General features: G+C 44.3%; 2 protein-coding genes across 5 annotated transcripts; both read right to left on the bottom strand.

Moving 5' to 3' along the window:
* Positions 1 to 4: 4 nt before the first annotated feature.
* n4bp3 (NEDD4 binding protein 3) lies at positions 5 to 22,659 on the bottom strand. 4 transcript variants are annotated; one of them, XM_041944117.1, is made up of 10 exons: positions 22,469 to 22,659; positions 5,227 to 5,507; positions 4,925 to 5,096; positions 3,928 to 4,140; positions 3,626 to 3,747; positions 3,287 to 3,482; positions 3,097 to 3,189; positions 2,744 to 2,995; positions 2,326 to 2,584; positions 5 to 1,746 (listed from the first exon to the last, which is right to left on the bottom strand). In XM_041944117.1, exons 2-10 carry the CDS (start codon positions 5,472 to 5,474, stop codon positions 1,364 to 1,366), a joined length of 1,938 nt encoding a protein of 645 aa, XP_041800051.1. In that variant the 5' UTR covers positions 5,475 to 5,507; positions 22,469 to 22,659; the 3' UTR covers positions 5 to 1,363. The 4 variants fall into 4 exon arrangements, with proteins under 4 accessions (XP_041800051.1, XP_041800050.1, XP_041800053.1 ...); XM_041944116.1 differs by lacking the exon at positions 22,469 to 22,659 and adding an exon at positions 15,521 to 15,596; XM_041944119.1 differs by lacking the exon at positions 22,469 to 22,659 and adding an exon at positions 10,764 to 10,842 and having other exon boundaries at positions 5,227 to 5,404.
* Positions 22,660 to 23,937: 1,278 nt separating this feature from the next.
* LOC121611933 (platelet-derived growth factor receptor-like protein) lies at positions 23,938 to 27,981 on the bottom strand. The gene is made up of 7 exons (XM_041944667.1): positions 27,898 to 27,981; positions 27,469 to 27,635; positions 27,216 to 27,358; positions 26,949 to 27,100; positions 26,508 to 26,801; positions 25,394 to 25,533; positions 23,938 to 24,260 (listed from the first exon to the last, which is right to left on the bottom strand). The coding sequence occupies exons 1-7, from the start codon at positions 27,977 to 27,979 to the stop codon at positions 24,054 to 24,056; spliced, it is 1,185 nt and encodes a 394-aa protein (XP_041800601.1). The 5' UTR covers positions 27,980 to 27,981; the 3' UTR covers positions 23,938 to 24,053.
* Positions 27,982 to 27,992: the final 11 nt, after the last annotated feature.

Here is a 27,992-nt window from a genome sequence, read left to right as displayed (position 1 = left end):
CACTAACGGAACAGCTTTTACACCACTTCATTAACGTTTATTATGAATCCAAAACAAACATATATTTATACTGTACAGTTTTAATTCCAGTAAATAGACAAGAGTCACAGTATGCTGAAAGGTCGATTGAGAGCTGGCTTTTGAATGTTCATATATTAATAATAAACAATACAGGAGAACAACTTCACTTACGTCATGCATTTGATGTTATTGGCTGAGTATGTGCAACAAATCGCACCATGAAGCAGGGCAGTCATGTTCAACAACCTGATCTATTGATCGCTTTCACTGCAATCAAAAGGAGTGGAAATACGCCCATTTAAGACAACAGTGTGCTTGGAATACAAGGACAAAAGGCCAGTCAAATCCAAATTACATTATGTACAAAATATATAGATCTCACCTGAAACTGAATGAGAAAGAAGTCCAACATTTGCAGTTTCTTAAGTAGCGTACACAGTTTCCTTGATGGCAAAGAATTAGCATTAGTACCTTGGCACCAGATAGCTTTAATCCTCGATACTTAACCCAGAGATGCAGCTTTCCTCCCAGAGCCCTGGTGGGCCCTGAATCCACAGAACCCTCTGCACAGGCTGGACAGGTGCTCAGATGTTACTGAGCCACACTAAATCCCTTTGAATCCTTTGGTTTAAGTCAAGACTATAAAGCAGTCCACACCAAACGGTAACTACCAAATGAACACAAAATAGTCAGCATATCAGTTTGCTAATTTACAGCTTGTAATTGGACAAAAGTCTTAGGCGGGACAGTCCAAGTGCTTGGCTGTACTTTTATAGAACTGCCGCTACTCTTCTTCCAAGGAGAGATGAGGCACAGACAGCATTTCTGTGCCGATTCCCTCAGTGTGCTCAACAGGGGTGCATGGGCAGAGAAGGGGAAGCGAACGGGAACATATGGAAGCCCACTTTCACCAGGAAAAGAAAAATAAATGAAAAGCTGCTTGATTAAAAAAAAACAACTCAAAGTCCAAATTATGAGATACTTAGTTAAGCGCGTGAAATAGTGGGTCAAAGTTTTGACTTACTGTCTCAGTCTTTACTTAATATGTCATAATTCTGACTTACTAAATTAATATTATGACTTAGTGTCTGATCATGTTGATCATAGTAAATCAAAGCTTGATTTTTCACGCAAAATCTATTTATTACCCATAACTAATAACTTGGTAACTTTTATTCTCTAAAAGTTTGTCTGAGTAAGTCCAAATTTTTACTGAACTTTTTACTTCCAAACTCAAAATTTGAAGTCTAAGTCTATTTGCTTTCCTTTTCGTGGTGGACATGGGTTTCCGTAGAAACCTGTCCACAGGGAGAAAACAGTTTGCATTGCAAAGAAGTCAGATTCAAATTTCAGATGATTCAATTCTCTCTATCCACGGCAAACCAGAGGAAGGTCTGCCCTCTTCTTTTTCACCCGCGCTCTCGCTCCTCAGCTCTGACGCCTCTCTCTCCAATGTCCCATTTCTGCTTCCTCCTCCTCCTGCTCCTCCTCCTCCTCGCTCTCTGCCTGCCCTCAGCTGGTGCAGCTCCCTCTCCAGTGCTTCATTGCGGTGGTACATCTCTAAGTAGCTGGCCTGCAGCTCCTTCTGGTAGCGGATGACCTTGTCCTTTTCTGTCTGCCATGTCTGCCTCTCTTCCTCGAAAGCCATGGCCTGGGCCTCGCTCTGGCGTCGCTCCAGCAGGAGCTCTGCGCGCAGACGCTCCTCTGTGGAGCCCCCGCACCCCCCTGCAACGAAGAGGTTCACATGGCTTCAACTACAGTCCAGCAGAGCTGCGAGGGAAATATAACGAAAGACGCTGGCTGCTTTTAAACAGGCAGAGAACTCTGCTCCTGCCCTGGTTAGCCAAATGACCTGATTTTGGGTCCAAGCATGTAAACATCATAACTCAAAATAACCCAGACACGTTTCTGCTGTGTTGATAAGAAACCCACTTTTCATGCCTCACTTGCTGTGATGTCAAACAGACATCTGTGGCATATGAGCTTCTTTTACTCCCCCCCAAAAAATTTTCCATGCATGTCAGCTTGGCATGTGCAGGCCTCTTTACACAGATTGAATAGATGTGAAATACTTATTGCTCTTGCAACAAGATTTATATTTTTTCTGTGGCTGAATGTGGAGCCGCTCAGTTTTATGTTAAGTGCTTTCAGACTTGTGGTTTAGTGCTGCGTCAACAAATAAGGTTTTCTTATCTGTGCTTGTGGCACCTCAGTAAGGTGTTTCCCTTCTAACCATCAAAGCGTGTACAAACATTGCCGATGACAATATGTACACACAACTAAGAGACAGATAGATGAAACTACCTGTTGCCCCAGCTGAAGGACTCTCTTCAGGTCCTTTTCCGTCCTCATGTGTGGTCTGAGAGGGGTTCCTGCGACGCTGTGTCCCCTGCAGGACCAGCTTCAGTGCATCTATCTGGCTCTCCCTGGTGCGCAGCTCTGTGCGGGTCTCCCTGAGCTGCGTCTTCAGCTGGAAGAGCTCACTCAGCTTCTGGGTCACCTCCGCCTGGGAGTCCCTCAGCTGCTGCTTCAACAAGGAGATCTCCCCTGACTTCTGGCATACCTGAGAGACGGAGTACAAAGGGACAATAAGATCGCTATAACAGGACAAACGAGTAAGGAGTTATCTCGTCAGTAATCTCCATTATGCCCTGTAATTACTACTTTTTAAGAGCTTGTGACTGTCATAAAGTGTCTCTCCCCTGTCCTTCCAAGGTCTAACCTCCCACTGCGTCTCCTCCAGGGTCGGACTGGTTCGTTTTGCCATGGCTCCAGGCTCCTGGCTCCTTTCCTGCTTCAGGCTGTCGAGCTCCTCTTGCAGTCGGCTCTTCTCCTGCTGGGCCTTGAACAGCTGCAACTGCAGGCTGCGCTGGGACCGTTGGGCATGCTGGGAAACCTGGCGCAGCTTGGCGGCGTACAGGCGTTTGAGCTCCTCCACCTCTTTCTCCCACAGACGCTGTTTCCCTTCAAACACCTGCACGCAGAGAGCAGATGGGGGTCAATCAAAACTTCAAAAGAGAGGCAGATGGATGGAGAGACTGATGGTGCAGAACAGACAACTACAATGAGAGTCACCTGAGCGATGGCGCCCTCACTCTCATCCAGGTTTCTTTTCATCTGTTTCAGCTCATGTTCTTTCTCCACCAGGCGCTCCTCCAGATCCCGGACCTGGAAAAGACAATATGTCTGTAAATCATAGCGACCTGCTCATCCTCCCATCCATCCATCCATCCATCCATCCACCAATCCATCCATCTACACTCACCACTTCCTCAACAGACAGGGAGAGTGTCCATTCATAAGGAGGTGGAGCCTCCCCTCCATATGGAGCCAGACGGCTCAGGGTTGCCATGCTCCGACACGCCATCTCCCCTATGTTGACGCCCCCTGACCCTGCAGCCTTTGCGCCCAGAGAGGTGCGGTCCAGAGAGCCGATGGTGTTGATGTGGCCCATAGATGCACTAGGGTACAAAAAGAAACCACAAAGACCATTAAAATCTCTTCCATCATCACTACCCACACGCTCATTAAGTCTAAAAAATCAATTATAGCAACATTTCTTTAGAATATTAAATAGAGCTGAGACAGTAATGCTGCGGCAGACCTGATGTGAGCCAGATGTGGGCGGAAGGGAGGCCGGTACGGCGGCAGGCTGTTCATGGAGTTATGGCCTGAGTCTGAAAGGTTATCATCCTCCTGGCTCATCCCACGCACCGAGGAGAGGGCCTACAATCATAATTAAAAAGTAATTCATCACTGTAACATTAATAGGCTGAGAAAAAAATCATTTTAGTCACAAATAACAATGACAAATCATGGCTAGTTAATTGCTGTGCTTCTGTAAAGACTGGATAATGCATCCAAACCCCAATTCACCTGTTTTGCTATGATCATGTGTTAAGGTACCTTGTTAGCACTGGATGTCAGTCCTCCGTGACGGGATGGCGAGGAAGAGGAGGACGAGGTGGAGACAGCTTTTGGGACATGGGCGTAGGCTCTGTGCAGCCCGTTGGAAAGGCCATGGTCCACATCCTCTGACTTGGAAGAGGGGTAGAGGTTTTGCATGGAGCTGAAATTTTTGGGGGTGACAGGCTTGAAGGCAGAAGACCTAAAACGAGCCTGAAGGAAAAGAACCAAGAGCCAGCAAAGTTCAGGGCACTGTTACAGGATATGAACATAGCAGAAACTGAGTTTAGGCTAGAGGGGAGAGAGAGACCTTACTCATAGCAAAGGGGGCTGGGTAATAAATCAGCAATGTTTCTATTAAATCAATACTGTTCCAGCCTCTGTTTTCCTAACGTTGATCAATCAAGAAAAAAAAAAAGGTGAGATTTGATTGCTGCAATAAATTCAGAACACAGTGTGTGGCAGATTTAAAGCTTAACTTAAAGCTGATTTATGCTGGTAACAGGCCATGGGGGTGTTGCATCACGCTGCCAGAGATGTATACATGTGATAGTAATCAATTTAACACAGCCCCTGCAGCCAGTCACTGGCTGCACATCATATATAAAACAGCCCAGTTGTGAAGTCATTCATCTGCATTTGGGCCCAAACTGGTGAATGAGACCCAGTCCTCTCATACCCGCTGCTTTATGGGATGCTTTAAAGCACATTTAGTTTGGGTACGTTTAAGCTTGAATACTTTTAAAATCACTCTGATTCTTGAACTTGAGTTTTACTCTGTGTTTGGCAGTGATGTAATGCACAGACTTGAAAATGAGATAAAATAGCTTACTAAGACAAATGAATACCTATTATGCTGAAACAAATGTAATAATCTAATGCAAATGATGCTCAACAACATGGTTTCTTTGATAAAATACAACATTTAAACACAAAAGGATAAGAAAGGACTGTCTTGAGTTGACCTTTTTGCAGCATTTTAAACAACAACATTCACCTTTTCATACTTGCCCCCACTTGGCAGTGAGTTCTTTGTCAAATCTACTTTGGTGCCATCTTTATGGTAGACCTTGGCGTATAAGTTGTCCTCCTCACGGGCGGTGGCAGAGCCGAGGCCAGAGATAACGTCCTTTTTGCCGTCACTGCTTGAGTTCACTTTAGGTTCTTTTCTGTTTGGAAGCACAGCGGGTCAACTGAGGTCAAGTCCTGTCGTGTTTTATAGTGCCCTGCAGACTACTTGGCCTTCAAGAGTGCAGCATGTGAAACATTCCACAAAAGCGTCTTTATAGCGGCGCTCACCTGGTGATGTTGAGGTAGTTGAGCAGCTCTCTTTGGGTGAAGCCTTTCTTCAGGAGGCCGTTGGTCTGTTTGGGTCTCACCTGGGGCACCGCACGGCTGGCTTTAGTCGGCGACACATCTGGCCTCTCCACCAGACTGCCTACACTTCCCATGCCGCAGCGGGAGGAGAGGGGCGGGGCTGGGAAAGGGTTACGGAAGGTTTTGTTAGGGCCGCGGGTCAGAGGAAGAGTCTGGACAGAGGCTGCCATTGGTTACAGGGCTCTGTGGGGGGGTGAGGTGCTCTGTAAAAAGGAAAAGTACAAAATAAACTGAGTGCTCAAAGGACGGTGAAGCAGGTAGACCTGTTTACAGTAAATATTGAGCTGATGACCAAGATGACCATGTTCTTGATGGCAACTTATCATTATCAGCTTTCTGTTAAGTTGTTCCTGCTTCTTGTCAAACTGTGTTTTAAGTACATGTAACATTTCAAATTCAAGACAGCTGCTCGTTCTGGGCTTTTTACGGCTGCAATTTCATTTATGCTAATGAATCAATTTGTTATTTGTTTATAAACTCAAATTCTCAGCGCCCAAGGTTTAATTGTCTTGTTTTGTCCCACCAACAGTCCAAAACCCTGAAACCTTCAGTTCATCCTCATAGAAGACTCAGGAATGCAGGAAATATATCAAATATATAATGAGATGTAATCACATTTGAGAGGCTGAACCCAGAATTAGTTAGTTAGTTAGATATTTTAGTCCGGACCAATAAATCAAAAAATCATCAATAAAGCCAAAAAATTTCCCTTCAGTGACATAAACTCCACCTCTTGGCTCTTCGCTGCCCAGAGTGGATGTTGGGTGGATGTCAGACGTTTCCTCAGCTGTGCTCCTCCGTACAGACAGCTGTCTCAGAGCACAGCTACAACAACTCAGCCTCCCACAACACACATCACAGCGCTGCATTCACCACAGAACAAACAGCACGAACTGACCTCCATGAAAACCCTTTTATAGGAGAACAATGAATGTAAAATGACGTCTTTACAAAGAGGACAAATCCCAAACCAATCTGAAAATGTTTACTCCGTGATGCTGCTGTCACAGTGCCAGTAACAGAGGCTTGTGCTGTCCCGTCCCAACGGCAAATCAAAAGACTACGGGATCACGTGAGAGGTACGTTTTCATTAGGCAGGGCAGCATATGTCACATCACAATCCTGTTATGTAACTCTGATCCAACTAGGTCTCTGCAGCAGGGCTCATTCCCTTAAAAAGAGTGAAAAATATCAGACAGAAGTGCTTTGGTGATAATACACATTATGGACAATTGAATTGAGTGCTGCACAGCTTATTTTGTTTGCAAATTTCCCATCTCTCATGAAAATCATGTGTATCCAAATGTGCCTTCATAAGTCTAGCATGGCCTGAATACATTTTTCAACCGATATGATGGCTGTCTGTGTGAGATTAGGTTCCCCGTTAGTCACAGCAGGCAGGCATTTTCCAGAAAAAAGAAACAACATGATGAACACTTTCTCTTGACTTTGAAAAAAAAAACCCCAAACCAGTTGCCAAGTTACCCCGACACCTACCTAAAGGCATTATTGTTTTGTCAACTTGAGTTTGAGCCTCTTCAAACCTCCCCACCACCATCGCTTGTCAAATAACCCACACATCCCCTCCCCTGCTTCTATTCAGACAACCTCATTAAGGATCACTATTGATTTCACCCTTCTGACCCCCTCACTTCCCGTGCATAAACACCCCCAGCAGCCATAAAACCTCCTTGAGACCATAAAACACACAAACACACCGCAGTCTCTCTGATTAGAAACGGGGCAAATTCTCCTTTTGTGCTCAGCCAGCTTATGTGGCACTTATAGAACAGGTAGTTTAACGGGCCAATTTTGCTTGTTTTAGCCCGATAACTACCAGTTTTATATACTCACAATTCTTCAGACCACAAATCTTTAAGAAATTTCCTAACTTGTAAGCAACAATTGGTTTGGATTTATTTCATTATATTATGATAAAACCCAAGATAGGCTTAAAGGTTGCTTCAGATAGATGATCCATCACAAAGATCCTTGTCAAACATAACATATTATATCGCAGACATCATATTTGAGATATGACTGCCAAAACCCATGACTGTAAAGGCACAAGATTCAACCAGAAAAATCACCAATAAGCAAACATGAATGCAATTAATTTCTTACATTAGAAAGGGTGCTGTTGGGCAGGTGACTCTAATATTGGAGTGTCCTTAAACGCACCAAGAAGATGAGCTTTCAAACCCATTCCTGCTGGCTCCTGCACCACAATGAAACAACATGGAAAAAGAAAGCAAAAATGTCTGCCTGGACAGATTGATTACCCATCTCAAGCAAGTTTCATGCCTCTGAAACAACAGTGAAATGAGCTGAAACAAGTGACTGCCTGGAAGGTAGGAAATCAAGCTGCTTTTCAATATGCAACATGCAAAAACCCCAGTATGGTGGCTGTTCTAGAAGGCGTTGGCAGGTGCACGGCTGCATGGGGGAGCAAACCTGGGCGCGTCCCAATTAATGTCTATGCCGTCCTGCCACCCGACGGTCACTTCTCAGTCAATACACACTCATGACACACACAGTGCTTTAAAGCCATTTCTCTCACTTGCTGTCACGCCGATGTATGAGCACAGACACCAGCAGTGACACTCTGGCATCTCCTCTTGCTTCTAATACAATCCACATTCATCAAGTGCTTTGCACTGCTGGCCTCGACAGTTATAACAATTATGCAAATGGTTAAAATAGGCAGAGAGAGCTGTGCAAAGGCAGCTCCAGCCCACTCCACTCAGGGCTCTCCGCCAGGCTGAGATCAAAGCAGCCCAAGCTGCTCATGTTTATATTCATGAGGTACTATTTCTCCCAGTGTAAAACTTTCCACTAAAGCATCCGGCTCTTAATAAGCCAACGTAATACAGACTGAACTGAGGCTGAGGAAGGAAACCAGATAATCAGTGATGATGAATATAATCAAATAGCATGTGACACTGCAAACGACCAGGAAGTCTTAGCGTGTTCCGGGTCAGAGTAAGACATGATGGATACGAGTCAGTGCAGGTCAAGCTGAGTGTGTATGTGTCTAACACCATATGAATAAATCATGAGTGCGCCAAACCTAATGGCCACTGGCCAAGGTCTGACACAGTATTTTTAGGTACGGTATTTTACTCAGTTTGTCTCTCCTATCTGCCAAACACATGAGAGGCCAATCGATGCTTGACGGGAAGCTGGGGCCGAGGTGAGGGCGGGTGAGGCGAAGCAATTCCTTTTGGGCAGATAGGAGGGTAAAAATCCTTTTAGGCTGCAACCACAAATCTTGCAGGACTGATGAAATCTTGCATCCAGTTGTTTTCCATAATTGCCCTCTAGTTTATGGGCCCAAGTAAACCAGGAGACACAGCAAGATTTACTGCCCAGCCTCCATGAACCAAGGGGCCCTGAAATGCAACACACCTCCTTAAATCACACACACACACACGCACACACACACACACACACACACACACACACAGATCAAAGCAGTGCTTCCTACCAGCCTTGAACAGTTATGGTCTAATTGAAAAGCACTCTGTTCTTGATTTATGCTTCTTTCAGTGACGAGCTTTGTCGAAAGCTGCTCATTCTGATCAGACATAAAAATGTTTAAGATCACTGTATCAAAGCGCCTCTCCGGCCTTCTGATACTGTGCATTCATACCTCCATCTGCTGCCCATGTTTCAGCTGGCCTGCTTGCAAAAGTGTGACGCAGTAAACTGGAAAAACTAAAATTAGCACATGAATGAAAACCCTCCACAAATGTACTGATTATATCCGGTCAGCACACCTTGTCAGCCTGCTGAGCATCGGTATAATTGTGGGAATGAATAGCCGATGTTGAAACAGGGAAAGGGTAATACTGAAAAGTGCAATTCCCAAACTGAGAGCGGTATCAATATTAAATATCGTGATGTCCAATTTCTTTAAGTACATTAAAGCTGTGAATTTGTGTGTCTGGCATCCCTGTGTCCATCCAGTATGCGTCACAGCTCATGATTTAAAAATCACATGATTTTTGTCAGTACGGTACAGTGCTGCTGATCTAAAGCCGTGCACTCTAAAGTGGAAAGATGTGAAGAAGCATGCCGCTGAGAGGTGTGAGTCTCTACAGGCTTGCAGTGAGGCTGTACAGTGAAGGTCTTGGCTTGAGTTTTCTCAGGTTGATATCCTAACTCATCTGGAAAACCATATAACTGCCACTTCACTACAATCACAAAGAAAACAAAGCACAGAGCCTTCAGGAGGAGGGTTTCAAGGGCACTCTCTCCTAAAATATTGTAATCAGGTGTACTGTGGGGAAAACAAAGCCCTCAGTGGAATGTTTGAGCGTGAAGAGGGGACATTTCAAACCCTCAGAGGCACACAGGTCATCGCTGGGACTGAGACAGAGGAGAGACGGACGGGGAAGCCAAATTCCAAAGATGCTTTGCAGAACACAAGCTCGGGCTCGTCAGTTTTTGATGCACAAAGCGCTCCCTCCCACGGACGCTCACTCACACTTGTGCGCTCGCGGGTCACTCGACACAGCCCCAAAAAAAGCACACGCAAGCTCCAGATCCTGTGCCCTCTTCCCTCTGCGCTCTCTCTCCCCTGCTCCACGATCAAAGTTTGTTTACGTTCGTGGGGTAACTTTGCAGGTTACATCTAAAACGCCCACACAGCGCACACTCTGTTACATTATATAAGCTCTATCAAAGCTATCAAGCCCTATCGCTAGTTTTCACAGCTGTTAGTTGTGTAAAACACTATAGAGCGATTACCAAATCAGCCACCCGCCTTATTTTATCTATTTTAGAGGGAACCGCAGTGTTATATTTAACTCCTACTCTGACAGCCTGCCCTCCTTATGGGACACTTTCTATCAAACAGCGAAGCCAAACAGGATGTGATGGTGGTTTGTCGCAGTGTCAGAGGTTTGACTTATCGTGCGAGGACAAATGATTCTGCCACAAACACACTAATTATGCAGAAAAAGAGTGTACTGCCATATTTGTTAATTAGCACATAAGGTCAGCTGTGGATGGTGGCATGTCATTAACTTTGCAAATAATTGCTCAAAATCATGATGATTGTGTGACAGGAAAAGTCAGGGGATGGTCAAAGTTGTTAGGATAAGATCTGGTGAAACTTTCACAAAAATATTTATACAACACATATTTAGATTATTGGTTATTGATTACAGAGCACCCAGCATTAAATTCATGTAAAATCAAATGTGACTTTCATCTGATGTCATGGTGTTTTGACTGTCCAAACCTGTCCGCAGCAGCAGCAGAGAATGAGAAAGGAACCATGCAACATGTGAAGCAACTTCACTCTCTGACTGACTCGTACATGCTGGCGTGTAATGAGTGAGTATGAGAGTGTCTCCGGCTGTTGGGCACGACAGCAGAGGAGTGCTCAGCAGCAGCCTCTAATTGTTAGCAGGTTATTCATTATGGATGGCAGACAAATCCGGTGGACAGACCTCGTTTTTCTCCAGAGACCCTGAGGCCATTCAAAGGAGCCACGGCGTTGAAAAGAAGAGTCGGGGTTAGGGTCACGAAATGTTCCTTCTTCTGTGCGTCTGAAGGCAGTTTGCTTCTCATGTAGTATCATAAATCTGGAAAAAGCCGACAACACACAAGCTACGCGCAGACATGGAAATCTGGTCAGATGCCTCCGAGCTAAACTGCCCCGCGAGGTGATCCTTGTCCTCTGTTTTCTGAATGAGAGCGCAGACGGAGCCTCGCGTGAAAGGTCAACCGTCATTTCATCACACTCAAGACGAGCAGCAGCCTCTCTGCGAGGCGTGGGACATAACTCACAGGCTTGGATGTGACCCAGTGTTCAGTCTCACACTGTCTTCATTGATGACGAGCACTTGAGTCTGTACACAGGGTCAATAGGTCGTATGTGGTCATGGCGGTAGATACAGGGCGCTATTGAACACGTAGAGCAGACACAGACGTTTTATTCTGCCAGTTCTGACAAGGGAGAAACGCCACATTTAGGGAACACTGAAACAGCTTGTATACTACATTATTCATAATACGCACATAACACTGAAGTCATTATTCTGAATAGAATATTGTCCAGCTATTTTGCAGACAACATTTGATGCACTAATATGGGTTTTTAATCAAACCTTTGATGGTTTTGGCATTTTAAACACTATTTGCACAGATTCAGGAGCATCTCTGAGTTTAATAGGGCACATTTTCATTGGACAAACAATCTGTCACAAATGTCAACATTTATCAATAGAGATGACTGAAATGTATAATGTCAAAGTAGCCTGTCCTGCAGCTCTACAGTATATTGGACCTATTGAAAGATAAATCTTTCCTCACCAAATGTTGCCATGCCTGACATCCATCTCATTAAAATCTTTATAAAATGACATTTTTGTTGTTTTGAGCTGGCTCCTCCTCCAATTGGCTCTCCATGCAGAGGAGATAGATGAGACTTCTAAATCTTAACACTAAATACTATCAAACTGTGGTGAGTGATTTCCACAGCAGCCTTGGTAAGTAGCCATCCAGTATGGAAAACATTAGGACGAATCTGGAAAGAATGGCTCCCTCACAGTCTTGATCCTGACTGTCTGGCTCTGACCTGGACTCCTTCCTCTAAATCAGCTGTCAAGACTTCCTCTGAGGCAGACCAGCTGAGGCGGGTTTCTTCTATTTGCATCTGTTGCACCTATTGATGGTCTGCACAGTGTGCCTTGGCCTTACTGCCTCTGCTGACTTTACAGTATTGTATTTCTGCACAGAATTCAATTACTGGCTCTGACTACAGTAGCAATGTTGGGGTTATCTAGGGTGACTGGTTGCACTGGTGTTTCATGGAACCTCATTGATCTGGATCTGACTGACGTTACATAAGGCTGCAGTGTGAGAAGATGCAGACCAGGAAGTGTGTTCACAGGGCCACCTCATCCCTCCAAATGTATTATTAGTGTTATTTATGGTGAAATTTATTCAACAACAACCCTCTTCTGGTTCTCTTCCAGTGGTACAAAGAGTCTGCTTTGTTAAAATATCAGAGTCTTCAAATTGGGGTGTGAAAAAGGATTGATCGCATAATCCCTGACGTTGTTTAGATGAATGTGTTGATCCCTCTGTGAGGCTACAAGTCCAAGCTCTATGGGTGTGTGTGTGTGTGTGTATGTGATGTGTGAGAGATTAGTGCTAGCAGCAAGAGGATAAGTACCTGACCTCAGTGTTGTTTTAAGTGACATCCACTTGCCCTTCACTCATCCCCCACACACACACACAAACACACACAACAGACACACACACAAACACACACTACTAATCTATCAATCACCCTGAAAACAACATGCTAGCTATCTAATACTAGAGGCAAAAAGGCAAATATCATTTAAACACTCACTAAAAGAGACTTTCTATGTATCCAGCAACAACTGCACATCTCACACTCTCCATTTTTCCCACCATCACAACTGACTCCTGTGTTAATAATCTGGTTGAGTTATTAAAGAACTCTGTAAAAGCGGTCTTGAATATGTAATTCATGGCTACATATGCGGTATTTTGCTAAAAGACTGAAGCAAAAGCTGCATGCCTCAGATAAAAGTTAGCATCCTCACAGCTGATGATCCCTGTAAAAGACATGGACATCGTTCTTGTACTGCACTATAGAGCTTGTTAGTCCCAGTAATGGCAAGCGTAAGTGTTATTTCATTCTAACACAGCCCTGTTTGGCTGCTTAGCTCTTTTCTATGTTCAAACAACATGTTTCACTTTTAGTGCAACAGGAGAAAAGGCCTCTGGTGCTGTCACAGCTAACGTTGTAGGCTTGCTGACAGAGCTTCTAACCCCCTCTTAGGGGACTTCAGAAAAAGTGAATTACTGTATTTCCCTTGGCCTTGACACAAACGATACACAAAGATGAGTAACACCCTACAAGGGATATTTACTATATTTAAAGGTGACGGAGACTAAGTTGGGATGTTGCACCTTCACACTGCTGGTGCAATTTCGATCTTGGTAGAATGACACAATTTGGCACCATGTTACGTATCTTATTTTGAAACCTCTTGTCTGGATGATGATTTTGGCACTATGTTTAGCTGTTAGTATCCAAAGGACAGTGCCTGGCATGATGAGACTGCTCTAATTAAAAACCAACATGTTTGTTTTGAGGATGTTCCAGTGATGAGATGATTCCTCCAGATTTCTTGCCCTGCCCGATGTAACCGCGGAAGTCCACAACTGTAAAAACAGCACCGTGCAGGAATATTTCCTCACCTAACATCACATTGGAATGAAGCAAAAGCAAATAGCACAGTTGACACGCTATTTATTTCACCTAATCTTGAATCCAGTTCAAGTTCACTGTTTGGTTTCTGTCCACCTTGTTCGCGAGCAAAGCCTGCACAGTGTTTGCCAACTGCTGCTATCAGCTTGTGAGCAGAAGTTCAGAGTGAAGAATGCAAAGGGAGAGAGCGATGTGAGGAAAGAAAATCGCATTCCTTACATTTCTCACTAGCAAATAATTAATGTGCCTTCACATGAGCCATACAGCACTGATATGGGTGATGTAGAGGGCCCCTGTTTCTCTGTAACAGGCCCTGAAGTGCTGAGAAATATTGAAAAAAAAAACAACCTAAACAACAGCTTCTATTTTCCACAGCGCCTTAGTTCCCATGAGAGCTATGTTGGTAATATTAGACATTTAATGACTGATAATTCTACCACATAATCAGAGCGGGGGAGCCAATTTAGTGTTAAATTGAGCTGATACAGACAAAAGCATGTGAGCTAGCTTCTTATTAAATTCATTACAGCGAGGATAGAGGGGACGTGAGCGGAGACTCTCCTTCTCTTTCCTCTCTGTGGCTTCTTTGTTTCCTGGAGCGGTTCATGTAGGAGTCACCGTCCTGTGATTACAGCGATAGAAATCAAGTGGTTCCTGCATCGACCCGCACCTGAACCACTTCCACTCAACAGCTGCGGCGAACGTGCACGCATCCATCCACACACCCTCAATGTTAGACCACACACTCAGCAGAAACACAAATGCGTGGACCGCGGCTGAAAAATTCATTGGGATTCGGAGGAACAAGCAGATGCGGGCTAAGCTGTAGCATGACTGCTTTAGATGTTAATACTTTCCAATTTATGCAGAGATAAAAAGCTTTACTGATCACATCCCAGCAAACTTTTTCTTTGATCTCATCTGCCCTGTAACACCAGCCGAGCAGGCCGCGTGTCCAGGAGTAAGCACTGATGCTGATGCACGCTGATGTCGAGTCCGAGGATCAGCACTTTTTCCTCCTGTGGTGTTTCTCTGTAAATAAAGTGAGTGTTTGTTGTTTGTTGGTGCTGAGAAGCAGCACAGTGGGAACTGCTGAAACTGCTGGGTCACAACTTTACTTTCCAGAGTTAACGATGACAGCGAGAAACAACGGTGAAACGGGAGAATCTCAACTTGTGCCGTGCGACATTTTGGCCTAAAGCTCTACAATCGTAAGAACAAAGTCAGTCCAATGAAATCTTGTTACTTAGCTTGGGTACAACAGTGAGCCATGAATAGTCCTCAGGGGGAATTCCAGCAACACGAATAGACCATCAGACCAGCGATCATCAAAAAAAAACAACAACACAGAACAAGAATGCACACAACGGAAAGAGGGTTTATCGATAGAAATCAAGATGCCCAGCTCAGAGGAGCACATAATCCCACGGTGTACATATTGTTCTTTAAGCAGCATGTGGCTCCATTTTGGGACATTCAATAATTAACAGTGAATTAGCATATTTGTTCTGCGCTGGGAGCGAACGTGGAGGCCGGGGCTGCTGCTCAGCGTGACGTCATTCGCCCAGGAGAAAAGATTTAGTTGAAAAGTTAGCTAATTCCAATTCAGCTCCACTGCAAACAAGCACGCCTGAGTAATTAACTATCAGCCCGCTTCTCTCTTCTCTCTGCAGCTTAAGCTGTTCTGTTGACAATGCCGCCTTAAATCGCAGCGAGTTCAGAGCATGTTAAGCTTGCCGGCGTATAAACAGGCTCAGGAATGTATTAAATACTAACATACAGGTTAGGTGAGTTCTTGCTTTGATCTGAAGCCCAGTATCACACAGCAGACTGTGGTGTTCAGGTACTTGTAGTATCCTAACAGTGACTTTTCCAAGCAAATAAGAATTATTTGATGACATGAGGCAGACGGAAATGAACAGATAGGAAAGAGGGGAAAAAAAGTTGCTTTTTTACCTGTTTGTCCACCTGAATCTTCACTTCTCCGCTCTTGATCCCATGCTCACCCTATTTCTCTCTCTCTGGCTCACGCTCGCGCTACTGATTATCACGCCACATGACTTCCTGTTTCTCAGTCTGTGATGGCAGTTGGGAGGTGTGGATGGGAGGGAGCTGCCTGGTCCCAGCCACTGACCTACAGGCCACGACAGGATGACTTTGCACGGATCCAAACAGATGACTAAGCTGACCTTAAGCCATGCGTGAGGGTGGTTTCAATACAGACAGCAGCATCACTGGAGGCTTACCTGCTTGTTTTATAGAGGAAAATGGGAGAAATCACTAAGTTGACCTTTGCTGCAGCTGTAAGTCAGCCTCAACTCCCCCTGAGAGAGCTGGTACTTCCTCCCCTTCCCCGCCTCACCTGCTCATCTCTTTGTGCACTTTGAGCCCTCTCAGGGGCCAGCATGGTTAGACTTGTTCTCCCAGTTCCAGAAACAAAAGCCCCACATGTGAACCAGCTCTGAGGAGGTCAATCCAGACCCTGCATTGACATATGAGAGCCAGTTTCACCGGACAAAAACCAACTGTGCAATATGTCTTGTTTGCTCATGGATGATAAGACAATAATGAGGGATCAGACCTGAGTTAAAAGACAGACAACAGGAACACAGAGAAAGAAGGATGAGGGTAGGAAAAAGGAAAAAAAGGGCGCAGATGAGGAACAAGTGGAAAATGAGAGCGTGTGGGGGCTGTCTCAGCATGGACCGTCTGGACAATAGTCTGAGTGTAAGTCTCCCTTCCTGAGGCTGGGTAACTGGACGGGTTCTACACCATATCAAGTTACATAACTCAAACTGGAGACACTCGCATCTGAGGAGGAAGCAAAGAGAGGACATTGTTCTCTGCTCCTTAACCAGAAGAGAGCGACTCCCCTCTTCTTTCTTCGCCATGTGCTGTAGAGCGCAGAGCTGAGGGGAGTGAAGGAGGTATCTGGATTTCTTAAAGCTGGCACCAATAGGTGGGCACACAGGAATCCCAGCTAATAAAGCACCTTGCCAACCAGAGCTGTAGAGACTGGCAAGCTATTAAAGGCATTCCAGAGAGAGAATGTGATGTTTCGAGGTGCCCTTTGGCCTGCCCAGTGCAATGTGAAGAAAAATCAGCGGAAAAAAGAAAGGGGGGGATAACCCCATCAAAGCAAGGCAGCCCAGGCGTACACTTGAGCAGGTGCCGCCGTACCCCTGTCATTACGTCTGGGCCCCACAGGCACATCCAGTCTCAGATTCCACAGATTCTCAATTGTAAGTCTCTCAGCTGGCCGACAGAGCAGCTCCAACAAGAAAGCTCTGCACCAGGAGTGGTGAAGGTGATGCGTGCGTGAATGGATGTAGAAATGGCAGCAGGAGGAGGGAGGACAGGGTAGAGAGAGTACAGGAATGTGGAGGTCTGTAGATGGAAATATGAGGCAGAAACAGCAGAGGAACGAGTCGGGGCCTGCTCTCAGATACTGTACCTGTTTGACCAGTCAACTAGACGAGACGACAACCTGGGCTAGACTCATTTCCTCTGCCTAAGCTCCCCTGGACAATAATACAGGAAGTTGGTATGGGAGGCATGATGAATGTCTGGCTCCAGAGAAATAACACTATTCTGGGTCACATGAGCTCCTTGTTTCTGTGCGGAATTTGTTCTTATGGAAAAACATGACATTTTGAAATCCTGTCAGCAAGCTAACATCCTATTTCACAGACAGATTTCACAAAAAAGAAACAAAAGTGATTAATTAGAGAGGAGCTCCAATTCATTTTCTTGCAGAGAGTTGAATGACAACACTATGACAGACATACAGACTCACACATCTTTATCTTAACTCTAACGCTAGGATTAGCATGTGTTAACTTAGCTTATTTTAGCACAAAAACAGCTAACCTGCCTCTAGCCTGAAGGGAACAGAATCGACCTGCCAGCACTTCTAAAGCTCACTCAATTCATTCATTCAATTTGTACCAAAACCCAGTATTAAAACAGCAATTTTGGTCGCAGCCTGGCTAGTTGCTTTCCCCTGCTTCCAGTCTTTGTGCTAAGCTAAGCTAACCGGTTGTATGCATATTTAACAAACAAATATGAGATTGGTATCAATCAAGTCACCTAACTCTCAGCCAGAAAATGAATATGTTCATTTTCGAAAATGTGAAACAACAACAAACAAGACAAAAAGATGACAATGACATTGCCAATGAGCCTTCACTGCTGTTCCACTTTCTTACCTGTGTGACCTACATGAGACATGCACAGGTAACAGCGTCTGAATGCAACCATTAAATCCACCGCATCGATTTGATGTAAAAGACCGGGATGTGACAGCAAACTGGCAAGCTGCTGTAGAGAACAGAGCTGACGACTGCTACTTCCACACGCAGATATAAATAAACAACAATGCCCACTTGCAGAGGAGGGCTTCGACTCGTGGCCTTTTGTTCTGCAACGCTACAACTCTTCAGACTAAATAAAAGAGACAAGGGCCAAGCGCTTTGCACACAATTCATCCCAGCACACACACAGGGTAACCGTTGCTGCTGATATCTATAGAAGGCAGGTGTGTGCGGGGGCGTCTCACAGGAAGATAAGCCCGATCGATAAAAACACGAGGAAATGATAAGGCTGAGCTGAGGTGAACACACCACGGCTGACTCACGAGGGAAAAAAAACATTTGTTAACAAGACAATAGTCCCTGGATGAGATGGTGCCAGAGTTAGCGGCTATTTCCTTCTGCCCTCTGAGTTGGTGACATTTAGACACAATGGTCACAGTATGGGGTCTATCCACCCTCCTACACTCCCAGACCTTTCCCCTCTGAAGGTCAAGGGGTCCCACTTGTCCCATGAGGATAAAACTATTGTTCAGCAGTCAGGTGGCAGGTCGACCAATCACACAGCAAAAACACAGGAAATGCTGGGCACAGTAGACTTAACTGTGATTAAAGTATATGATGGGTCTGGTTCGTCTGGCAGCAGAGGAGATTTTGATTGACAGGAATAAGCATGTGGGCCACAAAGCTAGCGCTGCATTATGCCAAATCCACCCATACATATTCACACTTACACTTATATATCATCGATTGGTGATGCTCCGGGCCTTCTATTGGTTTTTTATGAAGTTCTCGAAAGCTGATTCTGTTTTCTGGCAGACAATGTGTTTAATGTTTAAGATGAATCTAAAAATGAATCTAGAAATCTAGATTCATTTTTTATTTACATAATCACAATGGACAGAGGCTTTGTATCTAAAGTACATGGAAAGAGCTCTGCCTTGTTCGGATTAGACAAGGAAAGCAGAGAAAATGTACTCGTGTCGACATCAGACATCCCAATTTGTTGCCAAAGAAAAGCTTCCACCTGTGCTTAGATGCCTGCATGCTGCCATATATCATCAGTCTGTGATGTTCACATTCCAGGTGTTATTTTGTGATCACAGTACCCTAGCAGACCTGGTTTTCCTGCCTTAACCTGCCTGATCTACTTCTTCTGAAGTCAGTGATACTCACAACTTGCCAACTTGCCAATATCTGCATTTGACCTGCAGGTATTAAAAATGCAGCATATTTACGGGTGGATTATTTAAAGCAATATTAAGAGGGTTTTTTTGGCCACTTGGGGGCAACAGAACAAAACAGAAACACTGACATATTATCACCATATAAAGTTGCACGGCGCAACATTAGCATTCATTTGGAGTCATGTTTTGCTGCTGAATGCTTCACTAACTAATTGCTAACAGGGAAACCCGGGCTAAAGTGTGTTAAAAAGCACCGACAAAATAAAAATATTGAGCAGCTTTACGGTGTCTCATGTTGCTTCTTTTTCATTTACAAGGTTGTAGTTTTATTATATTGTAGTTTTAAATCTGTCTGGGTATGTCAGGAATGGCACTATACCTTCAAAGATCAATCTTTAGCTGTAAACACCTGCCACGTGGGGGTAATGGTTAACTTGGGTGTGTTCTCTGTCTTGGCACTTAGAAAGGAGCTGAGTCTCTACGACCTGCAACTCGACCCAGCTGAATTTGAAGGTGAATCAATGTTTTACCGAGGCTAATTAAAGACTGTGAGGCGAACCATGTTTGTCTGGACAACAGTTACTTACACAGATGACCACTTTCTTTTGATTCTTATTGATAATCAAATCATGCAAACTATCACCGTTTACAGTGATAGATAGGCCTTATATCCAACGGTGGCAGAGTCCAGGCAGGCAGCCCTGCACACCTGGCCAAGTCCCACAGTGATTTTCTTAACCGGGTCAGACTTTAATCGCAGCGACAGACGGCCCAGACAGCGTATCGAGCCAGCCACAGGCAGAGGGATAACCAGGGAGTGAAAGCTCTAAGTGTAAGAGCACAACACTTTCTCCTCAGAGCGATCAGGCACGGCCTTGTCTATAAACGGTCTATGAAATGAGTGCAGACAGGAGAGAGAAGAGGATAAAAGAATGAGGCCAGGATTACGAGCAAACAATGAGAAAATGGGGAGAAAGGAGAAGAAAATCTGAGGAGGGAAAGAAACAGAGTTGAGGAGGGGAGACAGACAGAGCTCACCGAGTGCAAGAAGGGCTGATTAGTGTTTGATTAGCTGGCTCGCCTGAGGGGAAATCTCTGTCAACCAACACAGTGCCATGATGACTGCACTCTCCCCGCTGCACCATCTGCTAGACTGTAGTATGCATGACTGACCTGCTATGCACTTACATGCAACATGAAAAAGCCTAGTAATAGTTCACAGTGGTGATCAGGATGTTGGGGTTTACTGGGCTCTGACAGGGCACAGCATTTATTTGCACCTTTATTTAAGCTTTACATCAGGACTAACATTACACTGTGGGAAGACAGAGGTGAGGGGTTTATTTCAAATCCTCCTCTCTCGCAACACTAAGCAAATGGTCAGCAGACATCTGACCGTTCAGCAGAATTAGCGTTTCATCAGCTGCGAGTGCCTTGAGGAGACGCATGTACACACACATACACACACACACACACACACACACACACACACACACACACACACACACACACACACACAGGGGAGTGTCAACCCCCCTGAGAGCCCAAGCACAGCTGAATGAAGACATCACATCAGCTGTCTGTCAAAGAGACAGACTGTGCTAAATGGTTGTCGTTAGAAATCTCCCAATAAGCTTTTAGCCATAACAGATGGGCTTTGAGACACTGACAAAATCAAGTATCATGATACTTTTCATGGCATATCACAGTGTTAATAAAGTGGCAATAATCACCTCTTTGAGAAGATTAAAAATATGTAGTTGGCAAGTACATAGCAAATATTTTAATGACTGATTAATATTTAGATTTTTGGCTGAAATTCTCTGATGTGTTCAGATTGACATACGGCCATCACAAGTCAGCAGAGCAGCGATGTTTCAGACAGCCAAAAAATACAACCATATTCTTTCTACAGTGGGTCAAAACAGAGATGGGAAGCTGTTATCAGCACATGATGTTGTATTTGTTAGATAAGTAAGCTGAAAAAACAACAGGTCATCAGAATGATCAACAATTAGTTCTCTGTGGCTCCACAGATCAAGTCATCGTAAGTGGTAGGCACTTACGATGACTTGATCTGTGTAACAAAAATATATATTTTGGGAAACATCTGATCATGCTAATGTGACATGTCAGGTCGATGCTAAAACTGTTCATTTCAAAGAAGCTAAAACAGGCGATTCACTTTATTCTGAAGCAGCCTTAAAGAAACAGTACACCTAAATTACACAAACCAGCGCCTCTGTCAGATAACAGCAGTGGTATGTTGCCATGCAGGTAGTTTGTGCTGTAGAGTCAAATGTCAATTTCTCTAGGAGCACTAATTATTGGCTTCCAGGCAGAAGTTCCAGACTCCTGCAGCTTAAAACAACTGCACTGTTTGATTTGTTCTGGTGTGTTGCAGTTGGTGGTAATGGAGGGCTGATGGCGAAGCCTCATCTCTCAGTCACCTCTGTGTCATAAAGAAGTGGGCTGGATGAGATGGAGAAATGCATTTTTGGGTCCTGACTTTAACCCCAAACAATACTTACGCTGTCAGGGTGATTGCCATGCAGTCATCAGTCATACGTGCTCACATGACAGCAGTATATCACCCCACTGTCACCTCTTTTAATTCTCCTATAATCCATTCCTAAATTACAGCAACGGTTGCCAACGCAGTCTCTAACAACAGCTCACACATCTATTGTCTCTCTATTGTCGGACGCGCTCCTTCACTTGCGTCAGCACGCACCCATAACCACCACACTCAAAGGACTCTTCCTGCAACGCTCCATGAGTCCTCAGGTCAGAGGTCACCTGTGGCCTCTGGTCTCCACGACAACAGCCTGGCAGTCCCCAAGACTCTCCACCCACACACACACACACACAGACACACAGGCCCTCTCACACACAGACACAGCTTTTGTCCCCAAACTCCTGTGTATCAATGGAGACCCTGGAGTGTGAGCTTCAGCCCAAACATTTACAGCCGTGCAGGCCAAACGCTGTTCAATACACTGAGTGGAAGAGCAGGAGACCACCAGAGCTGCAAAGTGACAGCAAATAAATGACCAAAAAAAAAAAAAAAAAAAAAAAAATCACTGTTCATCCATCAGCCTCCTCCTTCTTCTCCACAGTGGAAGGATCTTGCAAATGCCAGGACACCAGTGAAAACACACTGTGAGCATTAACCCTGATTTAAGGACTAAAACTGTGATCCATCTGGGAGCAGCGCCGTGTCATCACTTGAATCTGCACAGTCCAGCATGTCTCCAAGCTTATTCATTCAGGTCTAGTCTGCAGAAAGTTTTGCACATGCCACCATCATGGACCACAACAAACCACGCACTAATGCTGCCACAGATCCCGGCTGCATGCGCAGGGGAGTACGGATCATGAAAAGATTATAAAGCACTGGCGCTCACCATATTCTGCATGCAGGACATCTCTTGGACCAGCTCTGGTACTCTGCTGCAGTTTTTGTCCCTCGCTGGTTATATAATGAATCAAACTGCGTTTACGTGGCTCCGCAGGATATTTTCCAGGACTTGGTGCGGAGCAGCAGACAGCGATCAGCCTGCTGGCGGCGGGTGGAGAGAGAGGGGAGCGCAGACTGCTGCCTCTTTTCCCTCTCGGAGGTTTGAGTGAGAGGAAACATGAGAGGCAGGGAAACATGTGCCTGTCCCCCCGGTGACTGGACTCACACAGTCCAAGATGTGAAGAGGGACAGCGCCATCTAGCGAGCAGGCAAGCGGGTGCGCTACAAAGAGGCTTAAGACAGAGACACAGTTCTACTTAACACCAGGTCTAGATTACCAAGAGCTGCTCCAAGGGCCCCAAAAGCCCTGGATCACCAAGAGTCCCGGGTTCAGCTGGTTTTGGTCATTTGATTTATTGTAAATTCTCCAGAGAATATTCAGCACTGATGCACAGCTGCAGCTAAAGCAGGTCCTGCATTATGACCTAGTGCAGATAGCACTTGTGTCAAAATGTTGTTTTACAGTTATTGTTTTATTGTTTGTTGTGCCCACAGACTGCATAATATGAAGTACAGCCTTGTTTTGTTTTTACCACTAACTAACTGAGACACAGTACAGCCTGGTGCCAGGTGGTGTCATTTCAGAGAGCTGCTTGGTCTCTGGCCAAATGAAGCTGCCCTACATAAACAACGACCAGAGGCTTGGAGGCGGGGTGTTGCCACTGGGCCCCCTGACAGACTAATGCAGCCGTTAACCGCATCCTTCTGAGGGACAGCACCATCATCGCATCTGTGAGGACGAATTTGTTATTTTCAATTTATTGTTCGTTAAGATGTAGTGAAAAATGTGCACCATTTTCAAGAGCTCAGGGGTTTGTTTTGTCCGACAGAGACCCAACAATATTCAAATTACAAAGATAATAAAACTAAGGAAGTCACATTTGACTGAAAGAATTAGGCTATGAATTATTTGAATGGCAACATTTTTCTATTAATATTAAGTAGCATAATTATGAGTTATAAAATGCCAAAATTATGAGATGATGTAATTCTGAAAAAAAATTATAGACATCACAATGTTAATGTTGATGATTAGAAACATGATTTATCACAATATTGAGGAATTCAATGTAAAACATGACAATAAAGCAGATATTGAGACCCACATTAATGGATACAATATCTCACTCAAAGATAAATAAACTATCTGTCTTACAATAATAGAAATAATGATGTCATGACTGTTTATTATATTTTATTTTATTTCATCTTTGGTGGGTCATGCACAATAAGACGCAAGTAGAAAAAGACAAAAACATTGTGTGTATACAAAACTTTCCATAGAGAAGCAACAACAATTTACATACATTCATCTACAACAAAATCTCTGGTATCATTGTAACACTGCAGTGCATCCCCGTTATTTTTGTAACTATGTATTACTGCTAAAATACTGTTTAATACTGCGACAGAGCTACTGATCTCTATAGTCTCTCTCGCTGGTCTTAGTGATATCATTCAGTGTTAATGCTTTATGGTTTCTTTGCTTTGGCTTTGGGGACCACTTTAATGGAGGTGGACACTGAAGTGGCTCCTTGCAGATTCTGAGCGGTACAGGTGTATGTTCCCTGGTCCACGTCCCTCACCTCGTCCACCAAGAGGACAGACTGGGACTGCTGTCGAGCCGCTCCTCCTGCCACTGGACTGATGCTCTCTTGTGTGTACAGAGGTCTCCCAATCTGCAAGCAAGCAGTGAGTTATAGTGGAAATAAACACGTATTCTGCTGTACAGCATGGAAAATTGCCTCTTTACAGGCCATTACGTCTGCAGTTTAGATGTTAATAAGTCATTGATAAATAACTATAGGCCTGGATGCTCTGCAGTCCATAGGTTGGAGGCCTCTCAATTAATAACTAACTAGCCAGGAAGGCAAAGAAAGCTATAATGACAGAAGATGTACAATAATGACATGGAAACTTCCCCCTAATTTGTTAATACATCATCTTAACAGATGATTTATTAACATTATTAAAATTGTAAGTGGCGTAGTTAAACCCAGGGAAGTTGTAATTAGCTCTGTCACACCGTGGTGAGATCTGTCTCGTCTTGGGGTTTTTGTCTCGTCATTTCCTGTTTTATTTTGAAGGTCTAACTCTCCTCTCGTTCAGAGCACTTGCCCTTCCTCATGTGTCACCTGTGTGTCCGCCCCGATCACCTGTTGTCTCCACCTGTTCCTGATTACCCTCCACGTCTTAAATAGTCTGCGTCTCCCTTGTCTTGTGCCAGTGTGTCTTTGTCCGTAGGTCGATTCACCCGAGCCTGTCTTTTCCCTTGCCCATTGCCACAGCGTTCATTCTTGTAAGCCTTTGTTCCTCTTTGTGAGTGTTTTTTGTTTGTAACTTTAATAATCTAGTTTCTGTTTTCTTTTTCAGGTTTATAGCATAGCTGTTTTGTTTTACCTCTTTAAGAGTGATTTTCTGTTTGATTACTTTTGTTATTTCGATTCTTGTACCTCCGTTTTTCAGGAGTGTATTTTATTTTGATTTTTTTTTCTAGTCAGTTTACATTTTCATAGCCCTTTGTGTTCTTCCTCCTTCGGGCAGCAGGGAGCGTTTTGGTTTTCTAGTTTTGTAGCCGTAGTGGTTTATTTCCAATCATTTTGAGCGTTTTTTGTTACCTTGTTATTTTTCTTGTATGCCCGTATTGATGTTTTCCTGTTCTTGTATTGGTGTATGTTTCATAGCCTGTTTATTTGGCACTTAGCGAAGAGGTTACTAGGTTGCTTGAATAAAGCCCTGTGTGTTAAATCTCTGCATCTGAGTCCTGATCTGAGTCCCGGCCTGACAAGCTCCCTCTTCCTGACTGTCTCACCTGCTGTCCAGGGTACTCCCAGGTGAACTCTACAGCCACGTTCTGTTCTCCCACCACAGAGCAGCTGACACGCAGATTCTCCCCCACAGCCACTGAGCTTGACGAGGCCTGGATCGCTGGAGCAGGAGGAGCCATGGGGTCTAATGGCAAATGTGAAATATAAGTGAGTCGTGTAAGTCACACCAAACAATCATTTAGCTGTGACTCGCATTAATCAGCATAATGAAACTGTGTCTGTAACAGGAAACTTTCTGCATGGAAATTGCATATTGTGCTTGTTTACTCCAGTAATCGTAAAATGCCTGTATGGTAGAACCACAATTCCCTCTAGCTTCTAGTGGTGAGGTTGCAGGTTGCAGCCAACTGAATACCTCTCACCTCCCTTTTCAAGCATGTAGGAGAATGTATGGTGGCCGCGAAAAACACAAAGGCACTCTCTAGAGTCAGAGTTTGGTTTGTCTGTTCTGGGCTACTGTAGAAATATGGCTGTGCAACATAGTGGAATTCTCGGGAGCAGACCTCTGTAGATACAAAAAAAAACCCCTCATTTTAAGTTAACAAAAAGACAGATCCTCCTAAATCCTACACACTTCACCTTTAAGCACCGAAAGGAGATGAAATGTCGCAGTGGGACGTTTTTTGTAGTTGTTCAAAATGTGAAGACCTGAGACCTGAAAGGGTTTGAAGTGTTTGCACAGAAAGGAGTTTAAATTTCAGTTGATTGTTTTGACCATCAGTCAAAAGCCTAAAAATACAAAGTACATAAAACTGAAAAAGTAGCAAATCCTCACATTAGAAAAACTGGAAGCTATAAATAGTGTTAATTAATTACTTAAAATACTAATAAGAATTATTAATTTTGTGTTGATTTCCCACCTGATTAACCATCACCTCAGCACTTCTTACTTTCCACCCCTGCACGCAGGTTAGGCATACTGGAGACTTCCTTATGAATCTGATCCTCAGTATACATACATTTGTCAGCCCTGTGCTAGTTTGTCTACCTGTACACAATATTTTCTCTGCTGTCCTGTCTGATGCATGCTGGGAGAGGCTTTGGCCACAATGTACAACAAATTAATTTACGATTAATGGAAGTTAGTGCAGTACTCACAGTTAACATAGATGAGCATGTACTTAGTGGAGCTTTGCCTCAGGTTGCCCAGACTGGCCACACAGTACAATGCTCCAGCATGATAAGGTCGGGGTCGATGAATGGTGAAGCCCTTCTTGACATTAAAGGAGATGTCCGTCCCGTCCACTGCCACCTCCACCGGTGGAAACTCGCGGTGCAGAGTCACTTTCGCCTCAGGTGACGTAACCTGGCAGGGGAGGACCGTCGGCCAGTTGGTTCTCAGCTGAATCACCTCATAGTAGTCAGACGATGGTACGAATAGTTCTTGTGGGTCTGATCGATACAGAGAAAAGATATGGCAAATTGAGATAAGATACTGTGTGAATATAGACAGGCTTCCTATCAAGCTGGTGGTAAAATAAAGCAAAGGTAGTTCTGAGAAGTGCAAGCGTAAGCATCAATAAAGTTTAGTCATTATACCTGGAAAGAAGACAAAGACTTTGACAGCTTTGTCATACTCCTTCCTGCAGTCTGTGTCCTCACAGTACATAGGATAACAGGTGTACTCCCCTGTGTCTGCACCAGTGGTGTTGACCAATGTCAGAAGGCCATAGCGCTCATGTTGGACGATCCTGCAGACACACAAAGGTCAGAGAACACACTGACTGACAGCAGATCTTACCACTCTATCATTAGAAGAATGAATTGGTGTACATTGTGCACAACAAAGATTTATTGATAGCTCACGTGAGTCTTCCATCATCATCCTCCTCCAGGTAAGGGGGGACGCTCCACTGCACAGGTTTGCCCCTGCACCTCAGCTCCAGACTGTCTCCTGTCTGCACACTAATGGTCTCTCCCACTTTCTTGAATTTGCCTCTGTTTAGCACCTTTATGTGGCAAGAACAAAGTCATGCAGTTACATGAAAAAAGATATCAGCCATTTAAGTGTGTTTGATTTAACATATGAAAAATGGATGTGTACCAGATTAATAAATACCTGTGAGAGGAAGGCCTGCGTTGGGGCTGCTGGTGTGGCTTTGATCTTTGTTTTGGCTGGTACAGCTCTGGGCCCTTTATTTGTTGATTTCCCAGGTTTGGGTTTGCTTGTCTTGGCCTTCCTCCCAGGAGTCGTCCTCTGTTCTTGGGCATCTTTTTGACAATAAACTGCACAGTGTGAGAGCACATGGCACATCAATAGTTTGCAAACATGAATGATTAAAGATATTGTGTGATAAGAAGTTACTATCTTAATAGATAAGAATGCAATAAGATTGCTGTGTGTGGTAATGTATCATTTTTATTCGACGCTAGCTTCTAGAGTAAGCTGTGTCACAGATTAGGCCAACAGAAATCTGCAGAAATCTCCTCAGTAATTCTAGAAACACATGTTCACAGAACTGCTCAGCGAGTGAATAAAGTCACTTACCCAACTCGAAGATTATGACACAAATAAGGAACGTGCTCAGCACCAGTCTCCACTTTGACCCAAACAAGTTCACCAAAGGCATGATTGATCAGTGG

The sequence above is a fragment of the Chelmon rostratus genome, chromosome 9 (genome assembly GCF_017976325.1).
Source record: "Chelmon rostratus isolate fCheRos1 chromosome 9, fCheRos1.pri, whole genome shotgun sequence".
NCBI lineage: Eukaryota > Metazoa > Chordata > Actinopteri > Chaetodontiformes > Chaetodontidae > Chelmon > Chelmon rostratus.
This window is presented reverse-complemented; position numbering and strand designations above follow the sequence as displayed.